Source organism: Aquarana catesbeiana, linkage group LG02, assembly GCF_042186555.1.
Source record: "Aquarana catesbeiana isolate 2022-GZ linkage group LG02, ASM4218655v1, whole genome shotgun sequence".
NCBI lineage: Eukaryota > Metazoa > Chordata > Amphibia > Anura > Ranidae > Aquarana > Aquarana catesbeiana.
The window spans coordinates 183,024,930-183,046,963 of NC_133325.1; the positions used below are offsets into that span (position 1 = coordinate 183,024,930).

Below are 22,034 nucleotides of genomic sequence, written 5' to 3' on the forward strand. Positions count from 1 at the left end.
CCACCATACACTATGGGAAATGTTGGAAGCACTAGACTCCAGTTAGTGTTCATATGTTGTGCACATATCCTGTCAGATGTAAAAAGGAATAGTCTCTATCAAGAATCATAGGACGAGTTCAGTGTTTACCTGACTTGTGAGAACGAGGTCTGTTACATTCTCAGGCCCGGCTAGGGGGGGCTCAAGGTGGAGTTTAAACTCTTATAAGGGGTGCAGCATTTACAAACAGGGTAATGATATATATATATATATACACACACACACACACACACACACACACTTAAGAAAGGCAGGATTCCTTATATAATCTCAGCTGAAAAGAGAAATATATCATGATTGCAATGCAGCTTTATTCATGACTTTATTGCCGCATAGAGTTCCAGACTCTGGACGTGTCACCAGAGGGCATGTGCAAAGTAAGAAAAGTGGCAATGGGAACATGGAGGTAGTGCGGAGGCTAGGAACGTCTTACTGCTGGAGACAAGAGACGATTAGGTCTTGTTTTTAAAGAGTTTTCTGATTAAAACATCCAAACAGGCCAAGTTTTTGTGCTTCCAAACATAGTACTCATTAAATAAAAACTATTCTTTGAGGCTTCTAGTTTTACTTTTTAAAACAATTAAAAGCACTTGACCACCACCAAATTGATCATTCACGCCAAAGCCACAGTGGGGTACTAGTCATAAAGTAGTTAAAAACACAATGACACAAATCAAAAAAACTCTAATATCACTGGCCCTTCCAGCAGCTCATGGATAAATATGTAGGTGACATTCACTCTATGTGTTATAGAACAGCTCAGTGTTTTGCTTTGGTATCTACAAAAAAAGGCATCCCTGTTTAATTTCCGGGTGAGCCATGCGTTTACTCAGTAATATAGAGGAAACATGCCACGTTTGGGAAGTTAAGCAAAGTATCTGGAGATAGAATTAGCTGCACTGCAACTCTACAAGTTAATTTTGTGTGGCATCAACAAGTTGCTGCAAGACAAAAATGTTACAAAAGAAATGAAAAGGCTTAAACAGCAGTTGAATTTATCATACTGGTGCATAATACACTCAATACTGTCAACTTTGGACTTTAGGATAACTGCTGAGGTCTGGTGCCCATTTGTGCTTTGGGATGTATATGTGTAAATTGTGGCAATTCTAAAGCACAAATGTAGTGGTTGACACCAGATCTCTCCACACTGTGATAAGTACGGCTAGTAAAAGGAATAAGCCTTATCTGGTCTAAGTTTAGTTCCTGCTTTTGGCTTACAGTTTGGGAATAAAGTATGTCAAACAAATGGCAAAAGGGGATGAGAACACCACTAATCCAGTCTTTAATTTTGGTTAGTTTTAAAAAAAATATATGCAAAGTCTTATTGTAATTACATGCAAAACAGAAAGAACAAGCTTTGCCTTAATCCTTTAATTTCTTGGCCAATTAGAAATATTGCTAGGGCAGGTTAGATTTACATCGCTCACTGGGCTACAAGACATTTGAATTAAATTTTAGACAATATTTACCCAGCAGTGCAATTATGTATGTGACCCCACTATTCAAATGCATGTAGCCTATTTCACAATAACTACTATCAATCTTTGCCGACTTCTAAACCAAATTCAGACTTCAATTTAGTCCTGGCTTAGATTCCAGCAAAGTAACTTTTTTGAATTTGAGAAAACCCCAGTAGTTTTGCTTTGGTCCAGTATAATGCAATGTGGGGAAAACATCTGCAGCCTCATCCCTGTACAAAATGCAAGGGCATCAAGGTTTGGCTTCTCGAGAGGTGTACAGTACATTGTAAAGCTTAAAAGGCTGCTGTACAAGAGAAGAAGTCAGGAAAAGGAACACAGTACCTTTACAAATAACTATTTGCTTCCAAAGTTGCGAACGCAGGTGTCTGTGCATCAAGATATTTCTAGACTACCGTGGAGAACAAGGTAAAATAAAAATTTATTTAAATTAAAAAAAAAAAGAAAGAAAACTATCTGGCCTCTTTCAATCAACAGCAGCCAACCATTGTTTTAAACAAAGTGGCAACCATATTTCAGTTTAAATTTTATCTCTTTGTAGAGCACATCAGAGGATACATTCAGCAATATGGCTCACAACAGCTATCCAAATGGATGTAGCTCCTTCGTTTATACAGTGGCAGTGCAAGTAAACCTGTTTGTGAAATGCATTTGTGCTGTTTTTTTTCCTTTTCATTTTCCTTCTCAATAACTTTAATAAATTTCAAACTTTCCTTTCAAACAACATTGCCTTCTCCACTTATGATGGAGCACAGCAGTAGAGGATTGATCTCATTTACCCCTTCATTCCTTCCTGTCAGCCTTTACTTGTGTTCCCAAGGGAAATCAGACCCTTACCATTACCTTAACTCTACACTGCTGCATGGACCTTAGCCGCAAAGCAGCAGCAATGCACTAAAAAGGTACCAGCAACAGCAAAAGAGTCATGAGAAAGTGCTTATTAATGAAGCAAGTGCTTTGCATTAGGAGCTGAAAGAAACTTCCATTGTGAGAGTGGCACAACTGGGAAGACCCAACACTGGGTCCTAATGTCACCAACCTCCAGTTAAGCAAAGATGAAACACACCAGGCCAGAAAGAACAGGGAAATTAAAGTACTTTGGCATAGTAAATTGTTGTGTGAAATGCAATATTCCAAAAGCATAAACATACTTTAGTAACCATTTCCACATAAAGAGTATCCAAGGAAAATGGCTGCAGCTTGGGAGGTAGGATGGGACCAGGGAAATTTGGAATGGAAGTTTCACGACAGCCCTGTAAACAATGCACTCAGGAAACCAGACATGACATCTCTGATAGCAAAATAATGCATCTTCCTTTGCTTAACCCATGCCCGGCACCCCATAAAAAAAAAAAAAAAAAAAAAAAATTATTACTTAGAATTGTCAAGCTGTGCTGCCAATGCACATTTTATATATGTTATTAAAGGAGAACAAGACCAGGTAGAACTGTTTCCAAGGTGGAAGGGAATAATGAGGAAGGGCGAGACTGCTGCAACATGCCCCCACCAGAAAAGGGGCAAGGGGAGAAATAAGCACAACCAGGCCAGAGAAAAGTATCTGCTAAAAGCCCTTTTACAGAACTTTGATTGTCATTTCTCAACATGCAGAATGAAGGCAAGAAAAGGAAAAAAAATGTTCAGGGAAGGAAAAAACAAAACAAAATTTAACACGCCATTCATCAAAGCAGCCACAAAAGGGAATGGCAAGGAGAACAGAGGTGAAATGGTTGAATACAGCAATTAGAAAGGCTGGCTCCTCTCAAACAGCTGACTAGCGGGTTTTATAAAAAGGCAGGATCAGAGTGCAAGAGAACAAAGAGAGACAATATAGGTCTTATCTCCCATCACCTTGTGCAAAACTATAAAATGAATATCACTCCCACAATATGGGGCAGTGGTCAAATACCTAGAGAGCTAGTCCACCATTTTAAGTACGGCAAAAAACCTTGTGAGGGGCAAGAAATCAAACTAGTATCCTCAAAAAACAAAAACTGCACAAAACCAACAATGTAGCCCTTAACATGATCACTTAGCATCTTTGGACCCATTTTACCAGAGACAAAAGCTTGAAATGTATGATATGATATTGCCAGAGGCAGTCCTATAATACTGTCTCCTGCTCTCCACAGTGAGAGAAGAAAAAAAAAAACAAAAAAAAAAACACTTTTAATTCCCTTTACAGACATACATTCCTAGTCCTTTCACTCTGCACAAAAAAAAAATCTACTGATTTATGCTACATTTTAAGAAGGCACACAATAGAAATTATATGCAAGAAAAAATAGTGCAGATTACTAAATGCAAACACATAATGAAACTGGCCTGCGTGACTCTACCCCGCAGTCAGTACTGAGTAGGGTAAGCCATTCAAGTTTTACCACCAACAGTATACTGAGGTAATTTGTGTTGACTAAAAAAAAAAGTAACACTTTAACAATGAATAAATAAGGGGGTGTGTGAAAACATTACTACGATGTTTTTTTTTTGTTTTTTTGTTTTTTTTTTTTACAATTAAATTGTTTGTGAAAGACAGAACTCCTTTTCAGTGATAGATATTCCATACACAAGTTTCGGGTCTGCTGCAAAGATTACAAGGCTGTTTTTTTTTTTTTTTTTTTGTTTTTTATTCAAACTTGTTATTTCTAACAGTGAAGAGGGAAGATACTTCTTACAGGGGGATGCATATTTTTAAAGGACTATTATAGTCCTAAACAGTGCAAATTCCTCTGCCCAATATTTACTTTTTTACCTGAATTCAGTTTTTTTGAAGTGGTGATGACTGGAAAATCAACAGAAAATACTGTTCTCCATCATATACACTTAATGCTGCAATGTCAAACATAACTACATATGTTGAAACACCAGCCAACTATGCCCCCAAACCATTTGTGAACCCCTTTGCTTGCCATATTTGCAATTTTGACCACGTATCTGAACCACATTTCTGTCCAAGTGTGGACATTCAGGTACCTCCAACCTGCTCTTCTCACTGCACTGAAGCACTAGCTCACCGGAGAGATCTTCTTACAGGATCTTTAGATTTGAGTTTTAGATTTGTTTGGAGTTCTGCCTCAATGTAAGCTGCCATTTTGCAAAATCCAATTCATTTTATCTCATATTTAAAAGTTTAGTATTATATTAAATTTAAATATTGTAATCCAGTTTTTCACTTCATTCATAAAAACTGTAGCATATGGTCAAGTTTTCTCAATCCATAGAAGTGACTGTAAAAACACCAAGATAAAAATATTCAGGGGCTAACTGATCATTTAGTTATGGAATAGGGATAACTATCCCTATGTAACAAGGGGTCCAATGTAAGGGTCTATAATGAACACATCAATCTGAAGAAAAAAAAAAAGGGAAATACAGTTAAAGTGCATTTTTTATGATTAATGCCACTGAAAGACCACATCATTAAAAACAAAAAAAGTAATGGTTAGACAAAATCTGCCTATGCTGGCCAGTTCTGGACATAAAGGTGTTCATTCAATCTATGTTAAAGACTGAGAACTGTTCACCTGTAATTCTCACATTTAGCTTTTGGGAGAAAAAAGGTTGAGGCAAAGCCTGCTGGGAACAATCTTGCAAGTCACTGACGCACTCAGGTAAAAGGACAGGGTTTCTACATGAGAGTCAGACAAACACAGGTTTTACACAGTGGAATATATGAAATATACCCTGGCAAAGATAGTAGGTGGATTGTGTACCTTTAAATTCTAAAAGTGCACATTTAATATCCAAAAAAAGAGCATCTAAGTTTATTCAGTAAAATTTTTGGAAAACCAAAGTTTCATAAAAAGCAAGTGTAACAGTTTTTGTCCTGTTCCACAAAGCTTTATGTCTGACCTACAGACAAAAGCTAGTTAAGTCTAGAGGGGCTTCATTTGGACTTAAATTTGCTGGACAAATGTAGCCTCCCTTTTGGTGTCAGAACAAAGGTTTGCATCACTTACTAAAACGTGCTTTCGTTTACATGAAAAACGCACTTAAACCCTCTTTCCCCCAAAATACAGGTTTCTAAAAAGCAGAGGGTCCGTAGAATAAAATGACAGTAGCTGCTTTTTTGTTGCATGATACTAGCAGTACTGTTTATTAAATCGATATTTTCGGTGAAAAATATTAAAATTCATTTTAGTGCGCACAAAACACTATATACTATATACTGAACATTGTTGAGTAAATAGACACCAAATATGTCAAGCATCAGAATTGCGTGCACTTGAGAAATAACGCAAACTATAATGCACAAAATTAGTTATACTTTTTTAAAGCCATTCAAATCAACTGTAAATGATAGTCCTTGAACTATCCCTCTTGTGTGCACGGTGAAACCAAATGTGTGCTGCACAAGCGTTTATATACATGTGCATGCCTGCATTTACATTTGCATATCATGTATGAGGGAAGGGGGATTATTGAATTTTTTTGGTTGGCTTTTATTGTATTTAAATTTTTTAAAACCCTTTTAACTGAATTTTATTGCTAAAACAAGGGGTCTGAGAATCCTCTCTATTTTATAACATAATGCCAGTGATCGGTTCTCTTTAAAGAGGAAGTAAACCCTGATGGGTTTTACTTCCTCTTTTTCTTGCTGCTGCAGCCTGCAAATGAAAAGCATAATGGGCTAGAATGCATCGCATACTAGCCCATTATGTGCCACTTACCTGCAAAAGAATCCAGCGATGTCCCCTGTGTGGGCAGCGTCCATCTTCTGGCCCTCTTCCTTCCGGGACACGGGCTATGTGATTCGCCGGAGCCGCGTGACATCACTCCCGCGCATGCGCACGGGAGCCGCGACTAACGGCATAGGCTAGGGAAGAAACCGAACAGTTTCGTTTCTTCCCCGCGCATGCGCCGTTGGAATTTCCGGCGGCCTACAAGTGAAATATCTCCTAAACGGCGCACGTTTAGGAGATATTTCCACTACCTATAGGTAAGCCTTATTCTAGGCTTACCTATAGGTAAAAGTACAAAAAGTGGGTTTATAACCACTTTAAGGAGATTATCAGGGAGCTAATGTCTCCCCGCACTCTGCTGAAGTAGATCAAGGACAATTTGCCCTAGGTCTGATGTTTACCTGGCCACAGCAGCCAAGGCACTTCCCCCTGTCTTGGGTTTATGGTAACAGCAAGGTTGGTTGTCCACGCATTTGATGGTAAATTTCTTCTTTTATGTGTTTACAATGAATCAATATGGAATTCTAGCGAAAGGAATGTGAGCTTCAGGTAAAAACTTCTGAAGCATGTTGCTTAATTTATTAAAAACAGCCTTTTAGCTTTTCCTGAAGCAGTTACAAAGCACCACCTCAAGTGTCAAATATTTTCTGTGATAAAAGAAGAATCAAGAGACACAGATTTTTAGAGATTACACAAAGCCTTTTCACATTTTTTTCTAATAAAAAGGCAAAATATTTTTTTGGCCGATTACTGGCACACCAAAAACAATGTACTCAAGAAAGGACAGAAACATGATCTGTCACCTTCTCAACAGCCTTTTATTTTGAACACTACCCAGTAAACAATTAAGTGTGGTTTTAATGAAGACTACTTAGAACTGTTTTTGAATCTGGAGTATTTAAAGCTCATCCGGGACTTTGAACTTACATATCAGCTAAAGAATAGGATGTATAAAGTGAAAAGTGGAATAGTTTGCCTTGATCATTTTCCTGGTGAAATGCAGTAGGACACATAGAAGATTGAACCTATTAAAACATTACAGTAAGTTAAAAGTGGCAAGGGTTTGAAATGGGCAGGGGAATAAAGGACTTTAAAACTAAATAAAGTTTATAGCACCATCTTTCTTATTTAAAACAACTGATCCCTTTAGCCATCTATATCTTTTAGCAACTGACTAAATATTTTTGGTAGTTAAAGGAACAAAAATCCATCAAAATACGTACCAAGTCATAAATGAATAGATTTGGAGGACACTTCAATAAACCACTGTGGATGAACTAATGCCAAAGTTTCCATAAAACTTTGTAACAGTCACGGAAACGTTAATAACTAAAATTGCTCAATCTGCCGCGCCTTATTGCATTGTACAGAACAATGGTTTGGATTCATGAATTTTACTACTTGCTTAATCAACAATAAAATTTCATTCGAGGGGGAAAAAAAAATAAAAAAAGGAGCACCATTCTTACATTCTGAGAACACCCATATGCAAAACATGTCACATCACAAACTAAAGTAAACATCTAGTACTAAAACATTACACACATACTCGCACACCTATTAGGACTTTAGGCTGAAAGCAATTCAAGTGCAAATTATGCTCTGAAAAGGAGACTGCAGCAATCAGCATCCTAGTGAGGATAGGTGAAAGACAGATTTGTACCTGTCTAAGCCATGGAAGTTATGGTTCCCTAGAGGATTGACGTAGTACTAGAAATATTTCAAATACTGATGGCATGGCAGACATCACAACGAATAGTGACAGATGATGGGAAGACCAGAGAAAGAATAAAGCACTAGAATCACTAAAGTGCCTAGCTGGCAGGGGGATTTTGCAGCAGTGCATAGTGGGAATGTCAATCAGGGATCCATCAATTGGCTAAAATGCAGCACCACATTTGCATAAAGAGAAAAGCATGAGATTTTGCAGTGCCTAGTATTTATATTAGGCATGAGACAGAAGGACCGTTAAGGAACAGTTTCTAAAGGATTGTAAAAAAAGTGGAAAGAAAGAACAATAGATTTAGAATGAAGTTAAGGTGCCGCTTGCCCATGTAGTCCCGCAACCCTAAACAGAATTATTGAGCTGCCCCTGAAATAAATATTAAGGCCTGATGACCCTTTAACAGTATAATGGCTTTCATGATCTTACAGCAGCAAAGACATGAATTGCACAGGGGAAACCTCCAAAATACAGCAATGGAGGTCTCTTTATCACCTTCAACAACACAAGATTGTGAAAGCTTCGGCAACTGATTCAAGAACCACAGAATAAAAAGTACCCAGCAGTAAAACTCCGTTCCACCCAACCTGGGCCTCCCTCCTAAATACAGGAAGGTACAATACTACGTAAGCTTCAGTGCAGGCCAGGACAGCTCAAAAGAGCAACTAAAAATAAAAAAAGACCCAGGCACAGCTCATACTTCATACATGCTGTGTCTTGTTCTCCTTTAAAAGTGCCCTATACTTTATTCTAAATAAATAAAAGTAAGGTTTTCGGTAACCCGCAGGGCGGGGAGAGCTACTCAGTGTAGCAGCCATCCATGGCAATGGAACTGTGCCGATCCTTTGTGTAGGGGCAACTGCCACCATTGGGGATGGCAGTCTTGGCAGCGATGCCGCAGTTCTTCAGGAGGTTGAAGCTGAAGGGGAGGATGGCATCTTTTGGTGGGAAAGGCTTCATGGTGGATAGGATAAGTGCCAAGCAATCCGCTACGTCTTTGTTGGGAGCACAGGCCAAGGCCGGGGTGTGACCTGCTGTCAAAAATGAAAGAAAGAAACGTCATGCAAAAATTACAGGCTCTTAATAATAAAAACCACTCCAAGGTGAATGTTTTCTTCTATCACAAGTATTTTTTATAATAAAGTTGACTCCCAGCTTACAAAGTTTCAAATAAGGGAGCTTCTGTCTGCTATCACTAACGTATTTGAATGCACATGCTCCTGGGTTAGTCTCATCTTTTCTTCACTACATGGACAAGTTAATTGCCTGTACCACTAAATGGCATACCAATGAAAAACATGGAAATAAAATATGTACCTTCAAACCAAAGCAAAAATGATAGCTTCGTTATTTCCAGTCTAAAAGGTTTCATTTAAAGTGATCCTGACTTAAACACTGGGTTCCTCGAATATGCTTGTTGCCTGGCATCAATACCGCAAGTCATGGTGCTGAAATATGAATGCTAAAAACGAGTGCCAAAAAAAAAAAAAAAAAAGTGACAGAATCCCTAATTTCTATACATTTTACAGGCGAGTGTCTCAGAAAGCCAATAACAGGCAGGTAACTAGCATTTTCAGAAGGAATGGTCAGCAATGGTAGACATCATGATTTCCTAGGAGCTGTTTTTTCCTTTAACCTCTTGACGCTGGTTGCACGCACATATGCGGGTGGGCCTTCACGCAGAGCGGGCGCATATTTACGGCCCCGCTGAAAGTGCTCCCTACACTGTAGCCGGAGGGATCAGTAAGCTCCTGATGCATTCTTGCAATCGCAAGCTTTCCAATCATGTGACTGGCGGTCACATGACCGAATGCCCCCTCCCGGCTTTTAGAACTCTTAAAAGGGCTGTGAGGCGGTCTGTGCGAAAGGATCAACTTACCCCACTTTGTACACATCTGACAAAAGGAAAAGGGTACAGACACAAAGAAATTTTATTTTCCTAGCGCTAATGCCGATTCAATACTTTCCAAGGGACAAAGCTGAAAGGAGTATGTAGAGCAAGAGCACAAACTTAAATCTGCAAGCTTGTTCTGGAACAGTTACCCAAAGCCAGAAACAGCCCAACAGCTAGCACTCTTATGTCCCGTACACACGATCGGACTTGCCGACAACAAAACCGTGGAATTTTGTTTGAAGTTTGTTGGCTCAAACTTGTCTTGCATACACACGGTCACACAAATGTCGGCCAACAATTACGAACGTGGTGACGTACGAGCCAAGAAAAAGGAAGTTCAATAGTCAGTGCGGTTCTTCTGCTTGATTCTGAGCATGCGTGAACTTTTGTGTGTCAGACTTGTGTACACACGATCGGAAATTCTGACAACAAATTTTATTGCCGGAAAATTTGAGAACTTGCTAGCCAACATTTGTTGGCAGAAAGTCCGAAAACAAATGTTCGATGGAGCATGCACACGGTCGGACTTTCAGCCAACAAGCTCACATCCAACATTTGTTGTCGGAAAAAACTATCGTGTGTACGGGGCATAATACTTGAACAGCAGCAACACCTATATTTCTCTTAGTACAGGAATGCCTTAAAAATACGGCTGACAGCTTCATCAGAACTTGTGTGATATTAAATCAGAAGTTCTGCTTTTCTGCCGCTGTCTTAATATTTTAAATGCGTTCTCTCACCATGAAGCAAGAAAATATCCCATTTATAAACTCCATAGCAAAGAGTGGAAACACTGCTGTGCCAGGATGTTAGAATGCATCACCCCCCCCATGGACAGACAACCTGTCAGTCTCCTTTTACATGGTGACTTTTATAATTGGGATAAAAATTGCCCAGAAATCTCAAATTTGTTTGACAGCATGCCAGCTGTACATGTTTAAGATAACAAAGTCGTTAATGTGGCCATTCACATGAAATTGGGAGCATCAATAAAATAAAAATCTACACTTGTATGAAAAAAAAAAAAAAAAAAAACCACGAACACTGCACAAACATGTTGTAAATACCTAATAGTATTTGTTCAAGAGCTACATTGGTGCAATCCTCACCTTCCTCATCCACAGCCAAAACAGTAGCTCCTCTTGTAAGCAAAGCTTGGACAACAGATGCAAGCCCATTTCGAGCAGCAATGTGGAGCGGCCTAACAAGAAATTACAGATACAGTTTAGCGAAACATCTGATATAACTATGTTTAAAGTACATGCTTGATGTTTTGTGTAAAATTAATCAGCAAACAACTTTCTAAATATTTAAGATTTAAAAGATTTCTACAAATGAGGGACACAGGAATGTTTGGTTATACTGCCATCTAAAGAAGGTTCGGGACAACAATATTAAGCCAGCCACTCGTAACCCTGCCTCCCACTGTAATGCTTCAGTTTTGTGAGCAAACAGTACAAGAGCCAATAACACTGTGGTGGATCTGTGTCCTTTAATAGACTTGAATATTTTTGCACTTACTTAACATTTCCAAGGATGGGTTCCTGGCAGAATAGTGTTCAGAGACCCTAGGGTACGGGGAACCCAAAACTAACATAGAAGATTCACAATAGGGTGCAGTAATACCAACAGGGGGAGAAAAGGCAGCTGAAAAGGAGGACTCTGCTTTGAGGCAGGTGCACATTGTGACCACCAATAGCAGCAGGAAGGAAATGGTTAAGGGCAAGTCCGAAGAGGACGCGTGAATCAGACGTTCAGCATCCTAGGCATGAAGTCAAAGTGCCCTATGCATATGAACTTACAACCTGCCTCCCCAATTTAACTCTGTCTTTTCACTCTTTGCATCAGTACTGCTCTTTCAGCTTTTCAAGCAGACAGGTTTACTGCCCCCATGTCCCTTAATGCAGTGTTTAAAGCTAAGCTCTCCTTTATGTAAACATACACATCGGCACCATTAATGAACTAAAAATTATGCTGGTTAGGCAACTGTGAAATTATGGTAAATGTGTTGGATTTATTGACCATGTAAACTACAGAAAAGAGGAGTTGTATAACTGCACAGCTAACATCACTTACATTTGCAGCATGCTGTTTGTTGCATTGATAAGGCCAAGGTCCCGAGTCTCCCCTAGAAGCAGCAAGGCACACTTCTCATGACCCTGGAAAAAAACACCAAAAGATTTGACAGATCACATGCCCAAAGCAAAGCCACACTATAAAATATGTATAGTTGTAAAGGTGTAATATCTTAAACTCCTATCAAGAACTGCTCCATACACTCAGACTAAAATCTTAGGCTACATTCACATCAGTGCGAATTGAAGCATCAGGAATCTTCTGATTGTTGTTGTGGCTCTAAATGGCTAGGTGCGGCCGCTGGCCTAGTTCCTATATTGACAGGTCCCCAACGGCCGCAGCTATATGCAGCTCTCTGCACAACTGCGAATACATGCACCTGCCAGCGACCTGTCATTATAGTGAACGGGGTCGGCAGCCGAACCTAGCCTCTACAATTTGCAGCAGCCAAAATCACTGGTGTGAATGTAGCCTTAAAGTTAGTAATAACTACTCATATTTACCATGTTACATAATAAGCTAAACTAGATGATGACTTTTTAAATTCTAGAAGTTGTTTATTTATCTAGTCAAACGCATTCACTGTATGTAGATTCAGAGCTTGAAATGCAGAATGCTGAATACAATGTTGTAGAAAATACCTTGCTGCAGGCTAGGTGAAGAGCAGTGTTCTTGTTTATATCCATCACAGTTAAATCAGCCTTCATGTGAAACAGCAGGAATTCTGCAAAATAGAAGATAATGAACAATACGCTAGCAATCAACAATAATAAATACTTAGCGCTGCCTAGAGTGCTATAGCATGGCCAACAGCTACTGATCCAATTAATTTACACTGGCCTGTGTTTCCTGGCGCACTCCCCCTCCTCCTTCTCTTCAATCCCCATCCCCTCCCTATCTCCCATCACCCCTTTCCTTTTTAACAGTAAGTTCCCCTCCCCTTTTTTAAAATTTCTCCCTCTTTACTTTTTTGTTCATCCTCTGTTTATCATATAAAAAAACTTTGCCAAAAGGCAAAGGATACAGGTCTCTGGCAGGCAGCAAGTGTGGGAATCACACCCTTGGCTGTAAGGATTGTCTTTAACGTTATTCGGAAAAAGGAGAAACCCCCTAGGGGTGGGACTTTAAAGGCACTACAACATCAAGTTATAGACAAAATATATTAAGTTTATTGAAAAAGACACATATAACACATGGTCAAGGATGCAATACAATGTACAAAGAAATGTCAAAGAGGAATGATACAACTGATTGATTTGTATCATTCCTCTTTGCCATTTCCTTGTACATTGTATTGCATTCTTGACCATGTGTTATATATGTAATTTTCAATAAATTTAATATATTTTTTCTATAACTTGATGTGTTAGTGCCTTTAAAGTACCACCCTAGGGGGCTTCTCCTTTTTCATATTTCATTGGGATGTGGCACACCTCCTTGAACAGTTCTGATCAGAAACCCTGTTTCATTATTCGGAAGTCTCTATGAATTTCAAATATGTAGCTATTACTGTGGGCCCTTGGCATACGGAGGCTTTTTGCTGAAATTTTGTCTGCGAATACTCAGCTGCGTCTGAGCTGCCTTATTCTTGCTACGACGTCTGTGAATGCAGTTTGTAAACCCTTGTCTTTCGCTAAAAATAAATAAATAAAATAAAAAACTTTGTTGCATGTCTAATGAAAGCACCTTACCCACTGCTGCAGTTCTTCCATTTTCTGCTGCTATCATAAGAGGTGTCTGACCTGACTGGTCAGCGGCATTAGCTTCAGCCTGGTGTCGCAGCAGCAGCTGTAAACCATTCACGTTGTCAGCAAAAGCTGCAGCATGAAGAGGAGTCCTAGAAATGAAATGCACTGGTAAATTATCAACTGCTATTATATGCAAATTCAAAAACCCAGGAGCAAAAAACTAGACATTTTTTTTACTTTGAGTCCATTGAGGAACACAAAAGTCTCTCACATTCAGGTTATACTGCCGCCTACAGGAGAACTGATACAAACGGTATGCTAGCCCAAACTGTATGCTAGTCCAGAAGAATACCTCCTATACTTAGATTTTGCAGCAAAGCAGTACAGAGGGCATGATTAAAACACAAAAAACGGGTGGAATAGCATATGTCTGTCAAAGGACTCAAAGAAAATATTTTTATGGCAAGTACAATAACTAAGAATTTTGACATACCTGCAAATTCCAACTTAGAATACAGTACAGGACACAGGAACGGATTCTTAAGCCGGGTACACACAAGTTTTTCTCCATATAGCCCAGCAAGTTGAATGAAAAAAACCTGTCAGCTCCGATCAGAGACGCTATATAACCATGCAACATTAGTATAGCGATCTCCCTCGCTGTAATGTTCTGACAGGGGGGTGGCCCCCTCGCTAGAACACTCCAATCAGCGCGGTCTACCATTGGGTAAGAGTGCTGATCAGGAGGCGGTCAGCTGCTGGTTTTCCAGCATGCACGTCCAACCGACATACACACGGGTCAAATGTCGGTGGTTGTTTTTTTTTTTTTGAACTGTGATGTCTCCCGACATTTGGCCTGTGTATACCCATCTTTGGACTATAGGTTTCATATTTTGCTACCATCAGGTGATTGGATACTGGCAAAAGCTTTGCTGGACTGCTCCCCAGTGTATCCATATAGCCCCACCTACTCCATGAAGCTCCTGTTTTTAGCAAGCAATAAGGAGATCAAAGAAAAAGGAGGGGGAAGGACCTGTGTCCTGTACTGTACTCAAAGATATGGAATTTACAGGTATGTCAAAATTACCATTATCTTAATTGTACAGTATAGAACACGGGATGCACAAATAAAAAGGAAGCAGGATTTTAAAGGTACCAACATAACATTGTAAAAACCTTTTAAACAATGTTTGAATTATTATGAGGTTCATTTTGGATCTCTTTACTGACCACCTGCAATGAAAACTTCGTCTTTCGCCAATACCAGCTTCTTCAGGAGGGAAATTGCTATCGATTTAATACAAATCTATACATACAATAATCGTGTATAAATATTTGCTGTGCAGAATGCATCCTCACTACTCTAGCCTTTACACATGCATTCCAAATTCAGTGCTCTTTACCCCCTCTGATAGGGGAAGAGAGCACCATGCAGAAAAGACATTTTTTTTTTTATGTCCCTGCATGTGCACCCCAAAATGGACCAAGAGCGGGTATCAATTGAGCAACTGTCCTACACATTGTCCATGCCACTTGCCCTGTTCAGAGTCCAGGCTTTGCCCCCTCAAGGTGGGCATACCACTGAAGGGTTCTTCAGGGTCTAGGTGCCATAGGAATGAACCACAGCCTTGGACCTGTGTAGCACCCTGCAGCTAACTTGTTGCACCACGTGCCAATGTGAGCACCAAATTCAGGATAGAGTGAGCAAAGCAACAATTACAGGCCAGCCTGTGGCTGGATACTGTTTCCAAAGTATACACGGAGGGTAACCGATCTGGAAATTGCTAGTGAGCCATAGAGCATTAAGCAGATAGATCTTGATAGAAGGGTCAACCAAGAAAAGGATAACTGTTGAAAAATAGAGAAAAACAAAATTTTCTCCAACAGCAGAAGGGGCCCATCACCTAAAGACACTAGCAAAAACTGGAGCCTCATTGTACATGTTATAAACACACAGGCGGGGGTCCAGCAAAGTGTTTCCCAGTCTCCAGTCACCCAAAAGGTTGTAGCATATAAACCACAGTCTAAGAGTCAATTCCTGTGTACTCTACTATATGATTAGGATAGCCTCTTCTGTTTGAGGGACACAAAGTTTTTACCTTTAAAACAAAGAACTGGCTACTGCCTGCAGCTCAAAGAGCCTCCTGAAGGAAAACTCCTGGGCTTCAAAACCACCTTGCCCTTATGCAAAACTAGAAGGGGTTCCTTGAAGGATAAAGCCAACAGTTTAGATACTTCCTTTGCAGAGGTGATGGGTGAGTGTAGAGAGAGGAATCCCTCTAATAGGTTAAAATAGAGATTTGTTAGGCACAGAGAGAACCAGATTCAGATCCCATAGAGTCACTGGGGAACAAAATAGGGGAAGCTACATAGGAGACCCCCTGTACAAAGGCCTTTTTCAAGGAGTAAAAATCCAACAGTCTCTGAAATCAAATAGAAGGGGCAGAAACCAGGTCCTCGATAGTGCTATTCACTAAACAGGAAGTAATTCAAGTATCCCACAAAGTTCCTGGTGAAGGACGGCAATTACCAATTTGGTAGTTTCAAGTTTCTGCAGTCAAAGATTTTAAACGGTTTTAGATCCAAGATGGGATGGATGCCATCTTTGGGTTTATGCACTATCCCAAAGGTTACTTGCAAGCAAAAACTAAAAGAAAAGTGCTTCCCAAATTTTCGCACTCTCTCCTCCCAATATAATAAACAGCATAGGATTGAGAGGACTGTTGTATGTGAGCTACTTCGGGGTGTTTTTTCGACTGGATGTCTTTGGTGTCAGCACATATATATTAAGAGGACAGGCGTTTTGGGACTACACCTTGAAGTTGTGTATTTGAATACAAATAGAAATAACATTTGTGCTCTGGTACTGTAGTGGAGAGTGAAAGACTACTGCAATCTTTAGAGCAGGAATATGCAACTGGCGGAGACCTCCAGCTGTTGCAAAACTACAAGTCTCATCATGCCGCTGCCTCTGGGTGTCATGCTTGTGGCTGTCAGAGTCTTGCTATGCCTCATGGGACTTGTAGTTCTGCAACAGCCGGAGGTCCGCTAATTGCATATCCCTGCTTTAGAGAATGTTCCAATGAGAAGAAAGGTTTTACTGAGGCCATATTTGAATGTGAATAGTGTTATAGAGTAGTTGCTATTCAGGCAGTTTGGGAAGTGCTTACTTTTCTTTTGATTGGAGTGAAACACCTGAAAACATTTTGCCACAGAAACTGGAGCAAGGGCACCTTGGATGCTCTTAGCACAAGTAGCATTCTTGATATCAAGAGTCTGTCTGAAGAGCTTTTGACCCTCAAAGGCCATGCTAATCAAATGCTTCTTGTACAAAAGGTTCCACAAGTCGAGCACTTTAACCAAAGCGCCCTATACATATGTACTGACAGACATGCCAGAGATGAGACAGAAGGCATCTAGAAGACTGTCACAAAAAAAAAAAAAAAAAAAAAAAAAAGTGAGTGAAGCTACAGAAATCTGCTCTGTGTTCAATAGGTAAGGTATCAACCACATTAGTAGTTGGATATCTTTTGAGGCATGTTGGCCAATCAGACATAGTTTGAAAAAGTAAAGTCACATCCAAGGTCTGGTGGAGACCAGGACTCAACACAGAGAACAAAGTACTAGAAAGGGATTCAAACCACTCATCAGTTGGAACCTTAAATCACAGGCATGCACATAAAAGCTGCGTCATCCAGCACAGAACTGTGCAAAGACACATTGAGCTGTGCTTACGAGGCTCAGTGAAAAAAAAAAGCGCTCACAGGCAAGGATAAACATCTACGACAGAAGAGATATACACAGCCTCACGGTCATAGAAAAAGCTTCCTGACAGCACATTTAACAAAGGCACTTTGATTTTAAATGTAACCCTTTCTGCAGTGGAAAGCTTTTCTTTAAGCCATGATGAAGAGCTTAGCCTCCAAAACCCATAGGCTACTGTATTCAATTTTGGTTTGCATTAAACCTATTTTATTAGACTAGATCCATCCAATTTCCATCATAAACCGAGGTTATTGTAAAAATTCTATGCTCGTACCAAAGCAATGATGAAGAGCTTAGCCTCCAAAACCCATAGGCTACTGTATTCAATTTCGGTTTGCATTAAACCTATTTTATTAGACTAGATCCATCCAATTTCCATCATAAACCGAGGTTATTGTAAAAATTCTATGCTCGTACCAAAGCAAAGCAACAGGTATGGGAATAGTCCTTAGTTGGCTATGACGTGAGCAATCATTGCTTATTTTGGGTGGTTGGCCGTTCCCAACAAATGGACAAATAAACAAAAATAAACAAAAAGGTAAGAGAATATGTGGTGTTGGGGGGAACAAGAATTAAAGTGAACCAGTTAATCTGCCCCTATGTGGGTGAAAAAGGTTCAAATAAGAATAACAAATTTGCATCTACTACATATTGCATCTACTGTCTATGTAACTGAGTTTCATCACAAGATTTATACAAACCTCCCTTTGGCATCTCTGCTATTAACAATCTTGGCACCCATAGCTTCTATAAGTATCTCAGCCGTACCGTCTTGGCTGTTTATTCTGTAAGAAAAATACAAATTAGAAGTATAAACCAATCCTTCAAGTATGGTTCAAAAAGTCTAGAAAACAGAATTTCAATTGCTGAGTACTTACACTGCACAGTGCAAAGGGGTGAAAGGGTTTCCTTCGAGGTAAGCAAATGGGTTGTGTTCAAGTAACAATTCCAAACAATCTTCGTGCCCTGTTGAACACAAGACTGATATTAGTTTCTTAACCCTCAAGAAAAAGAATTCTTGCAGTAAAGCAGAGTTAATTCACACAACACTGACCGGCCATGAATTAAGTCCATATGCTGGATGTTTTTACATTCAAAGTAACGTGGGAGATATTCATTAATTAAATGGTGTGACAATGAAATTGTTAAAGTGAGTATTTAAACAGTGTACATAAACGAATCCATTCTTCTACATACATAAACCAATCCATTCTACTTTATGTAAGAAGTGATGGCATCTTCTTTTCGCTCATACTTTCTGGGCTGGTTCCTGTTGTCTAAGTTAAGTAAGCACTGAATGGCCAAATTTCGATCCATCTATGGCAGTTCCTGTCCTTGTGAAGTCAATCTAACAATAGACTTCTCATGAAGGGGCTTGTTGGGGGGAGAGTGGGGGCCTATCACAAAGCCACCTGCAAGACCTTTCACCCAAAACTGGTGTCCACAGAGGTATTAACCTATAGTGAAAAGAAGACCAAGCAGCAGCCATACAAACTGGAACAGCAGGAGATGACAATACTAATTCAATAGGTCTTAACTGGGAAAGCAGGAACCTTGCCTTGAGATCACAGATCTGAGAAATGAGCTGACAAATCCATCTAGAAACAGTGGATCGAGAAGAAGCCGGACAATTATGAGGCGGTATGGCAGAACAAACAGGGAATTAGACTGTTCAAACAAAGTTGAAAAAACTTTAAACAGTTTGAATAACATCCAAAATATAGAAGGATCTTTTTGTTAGGATGGTTAGTATAAGGACAAAAAGAGGGCAATGCAATGGAACAAAGAAACCACCTTGGGAAGGAAAGGACGACAGAGGCCTCAAAACCATCTTACTTTGGTGAACAGCCAGGAAGGGTTCCTTGCAGGAAAGTGCAGCCAACTTAAAGGTTCTACAAGCCAAGGTAATGGCCACTAATAAGACAAACTTGAGTATTAAGAGGCGAGAAGGGAATCTTTTGCAGAAGTTCAAAAGGAGAAAACTGTACCAACCCGTGCGACACCCTGCATAAATGCTGTAACCAAGGAATGAGATGAAATAGGCCTATGAAAAACCACGACAAAGGCTCAGATATGCCCATTAATATTACTCCAAAGCCAGAGGCATCTCCACATCAGGCTGGCGACAAGTCAAAATGCACCCCACAACATTGGGGTTTAAATACAGTGCATCCTAAAAGTATTCACAATGCTTTACTTTTTCCACATTTTGTTATGTTACAACCTTATTCAAAAATTGATTAAATTCATTATTTTCCTCAAAATTCTACAAAACAATACCCCATAAAGACAACAACAGGAAAGAAGTTTGTTTGAAATCTTTGCAAATGTATTAAAAATAAAAAATAAAAACTAAGAAAATCCCATGTACATAGGTATTCACAGCCTTTGCCATGACACTCAAAATTCAGCTCAGGTGCATCCTGTTTCTACAACTGGATTGGAGTTCACCTGCGGTAAATTCAGTTGATTGGACATGATTTGGAAAGGCACACACCTGTCTATATAAGATCCCACAGTTAACAGTGCATGTCAGAGCACAAATTAAGCCATGAAGTTTAAGGAATAGTCTGTAGTATGGATGAGCTCCGGCGTGTTCGCACAGCCCACGTGCAGAGCCTGCCAGGAAGTCGGCACTGAGCTGCGCTAATCACAGGCAGTGAGACATTTCCCGATCTCTGCAGCCGCGCATCGGGACAATGTCTCACTGCTTGTGATTAGCACAGTGCAGACTTCCTGGTGGGCTCTGCACGTGGGCTGTGTGAACACGCTGGAGCTCATCCTTAGTCTGTAGACTTCCGAGACAGGATTGTATCAAGGCACAGATCTAGGGAAGAGTACAGAAAAATTCTGCAGCATTGAAGGTCCCAAAGAGCATAGTGGCCTCCATCAGTAAATGGAAGAAGTTTGGAACCACCAAGACTTCTTAGAGCGGGCCGCCCGGACAAACTAAGCTATCGGTGGAGAAGGGCCTTAGTCAGGGAGGTGACTAAGAACCCGATGGTCACTCTGACAGAGCTCCAGCTTTTCTTTATGGAGAGAGGAGAACCTTCCAGAAGAACCACCATCTCTGCAGCACTTCACCAATCAGGCCAGTATGGTAGAGTGGCCAGACGGAAGCCACGCCCCAGTAAAAAAGGCACATGACAGCCCACCTGGAGTTTGCCAAAAAGGCACCTGAAGGACTCACACCATGGGAAACAATTCTCTGATGAGGTCTGATGAAACAAGGATTGAACTCTTTGGCCTGAATAGGAAGCATCATGTCTGGAGGAAACCAGGCACCGCTCATCACCTGGCCAATACCATCCCCGACAGTGAAGTATGGTGGTGGCAGCATCCTGCTGTGGAGAATAATTTTTCAGCGTCAGGAAGTGGGAAACTATTCAGGATTGAGGGAAAGATGAATGCAGCAATGTACAGAGACATGCCCGCAGCCACCACCCACTCGCTCGACCGCCACTCCCCAATCAGCCCCGCACTTACCCCATTCAGGTTGGGGCTTCCCCCCCGCGTCTCCTCCCAGCCAATCAGATCTTAGGACTCCATTAGGACGGGAGGAGAAACAGGAAGACATTAGCGAATATAGAGCCTACGGCTCTAATCATGTGCTATGAAAAAACCCCCCCCATTGGAATACATGCATCCAGCGCCCTGCATGTAGTCTAGGGGCTGGGCGCATGGATTAGGGGGGCAGAGCCCCTGCGCCCTGCATGAGCGGCCGCCACTGGACGAAGGCTCATCTTCCAACAGGACAACGACCCTAAGCACACAGCCAAGATAACAGAGTGGCTACGGGACAACGGTGAATGTCCTTGAATGGCCCAGCCAGAGCCCAGACGTGAACCCAATTGAACATCTCTGGAGAGATCTAAAAAATGGCTGTGCACCAACACTCCCCATCCAACCTGATGGAGCTTGAGCGTTCCTGCAATGAATAGGAGAAACTGCCCAAAAATAGGCATGCCAAACTTGCAGCTTCATACTCCAAAAGATTTGAGGCTGTAATTGGTGCCAAAGGTGCCTCAACAAATGTATTGAGCAAAGTCTGTGAATACTTATGTACATGGGAATTTTTTCGTTTAATAAATTTGCAAAGATTTCATCGACATACCACACTTTTCTAGGACAAACCAGTGTGTTCAGAATCACTGGAATGCATTCCACCTTTAGCCTGCACAATAGGCTAGGAAGACATTGAAGAAGTGGAGGGAGGCATAGATCAGGGAAACTTGATCCCAAAGCATCACCAGGACAACTACAGCAAACATCTGAGGATCTCTGGTTCTGGACACAAAGCTGTCCAGTTAAATCTGGCACAGAAAAATCTTTGAACTCTTCCAGATGAAAAGCCCAATTCTCCCAGATTCAGCTGCCTTCAGGTGAGAAAGCCTGCTTGCCATTTTTCTATGCCAGGGATGTGCACAACAGAGAGGGCTAGAGCGGTAAGTTCTGCCTACAGTATGTCAGGCGTAGAGATGGAACCAAGACTAAATTCTGAAGGCTCAGTACTCACAGCTGAACCTCTCCAGGACTTGTATTGTCTGAACACTGGACGACCATTTATAAGTGGATTGGTCCCTTAGAAGCAGGTCAACATGGTATCCCACAATGGGGAAACCCAGGGTCCTCAGCAACCCCAGAATTGGAGCCAACACTTTCATAAACACTCTGGGGGTCATAGACACG

General features: G+C 40.6%; 1 protein-coding gene across 3 annotated transcripts in view; it reads right to left on the reverse strand.

The window, feature by feature from the left end:
• Positions 1-1,301: 1,301 nt before the first annotated feature.
• ANKRD52 (ankyrin repeat domain 52) overlaps positions 1,302-22,034 on the reverse strand; it is a 127,543-nt gene continuing 106,810 nt past the window's right edge. The window contains exons 23-29 of one of the 3 annotated variants that reach the window (XM_073613999.1): positions 18,224-18,311; positions 18,047-18,130; positions 13,584-13,729; positions 12,534-12,616; positions 11,893-11,975; positions 10,926-11,017; positions 1,302-8,953 (exon numbers count right to left, since the gene is read on the reverse strand). In XM_073613999.1, coding sequence (XP_073470100.1) covers positions 8,721-8,953; positions 10,926-11,017; positions 11,893-11,975; positions 12,534-12,616; positions 13,584-13,729; positions 18,047-18,130; positions 18,224-18,311 — 809 coding nt within the window. In that variant the 3' untranslated portion in view covers positions 1,302-8,720. Of the gene's footprint in view, positions 8,957-10,883; positions 11,018-11,892; positions 11,976-12,533; positions 12,617-13,583; positions 13,730-18,046; positions 18,131-18,223; positions 18,312-22,034 lie in introns of all 3 variants that reach the window. The other 2 variants (XM_073613998.1, XM_073613997.1) reach the window with 2 other exon arrangements.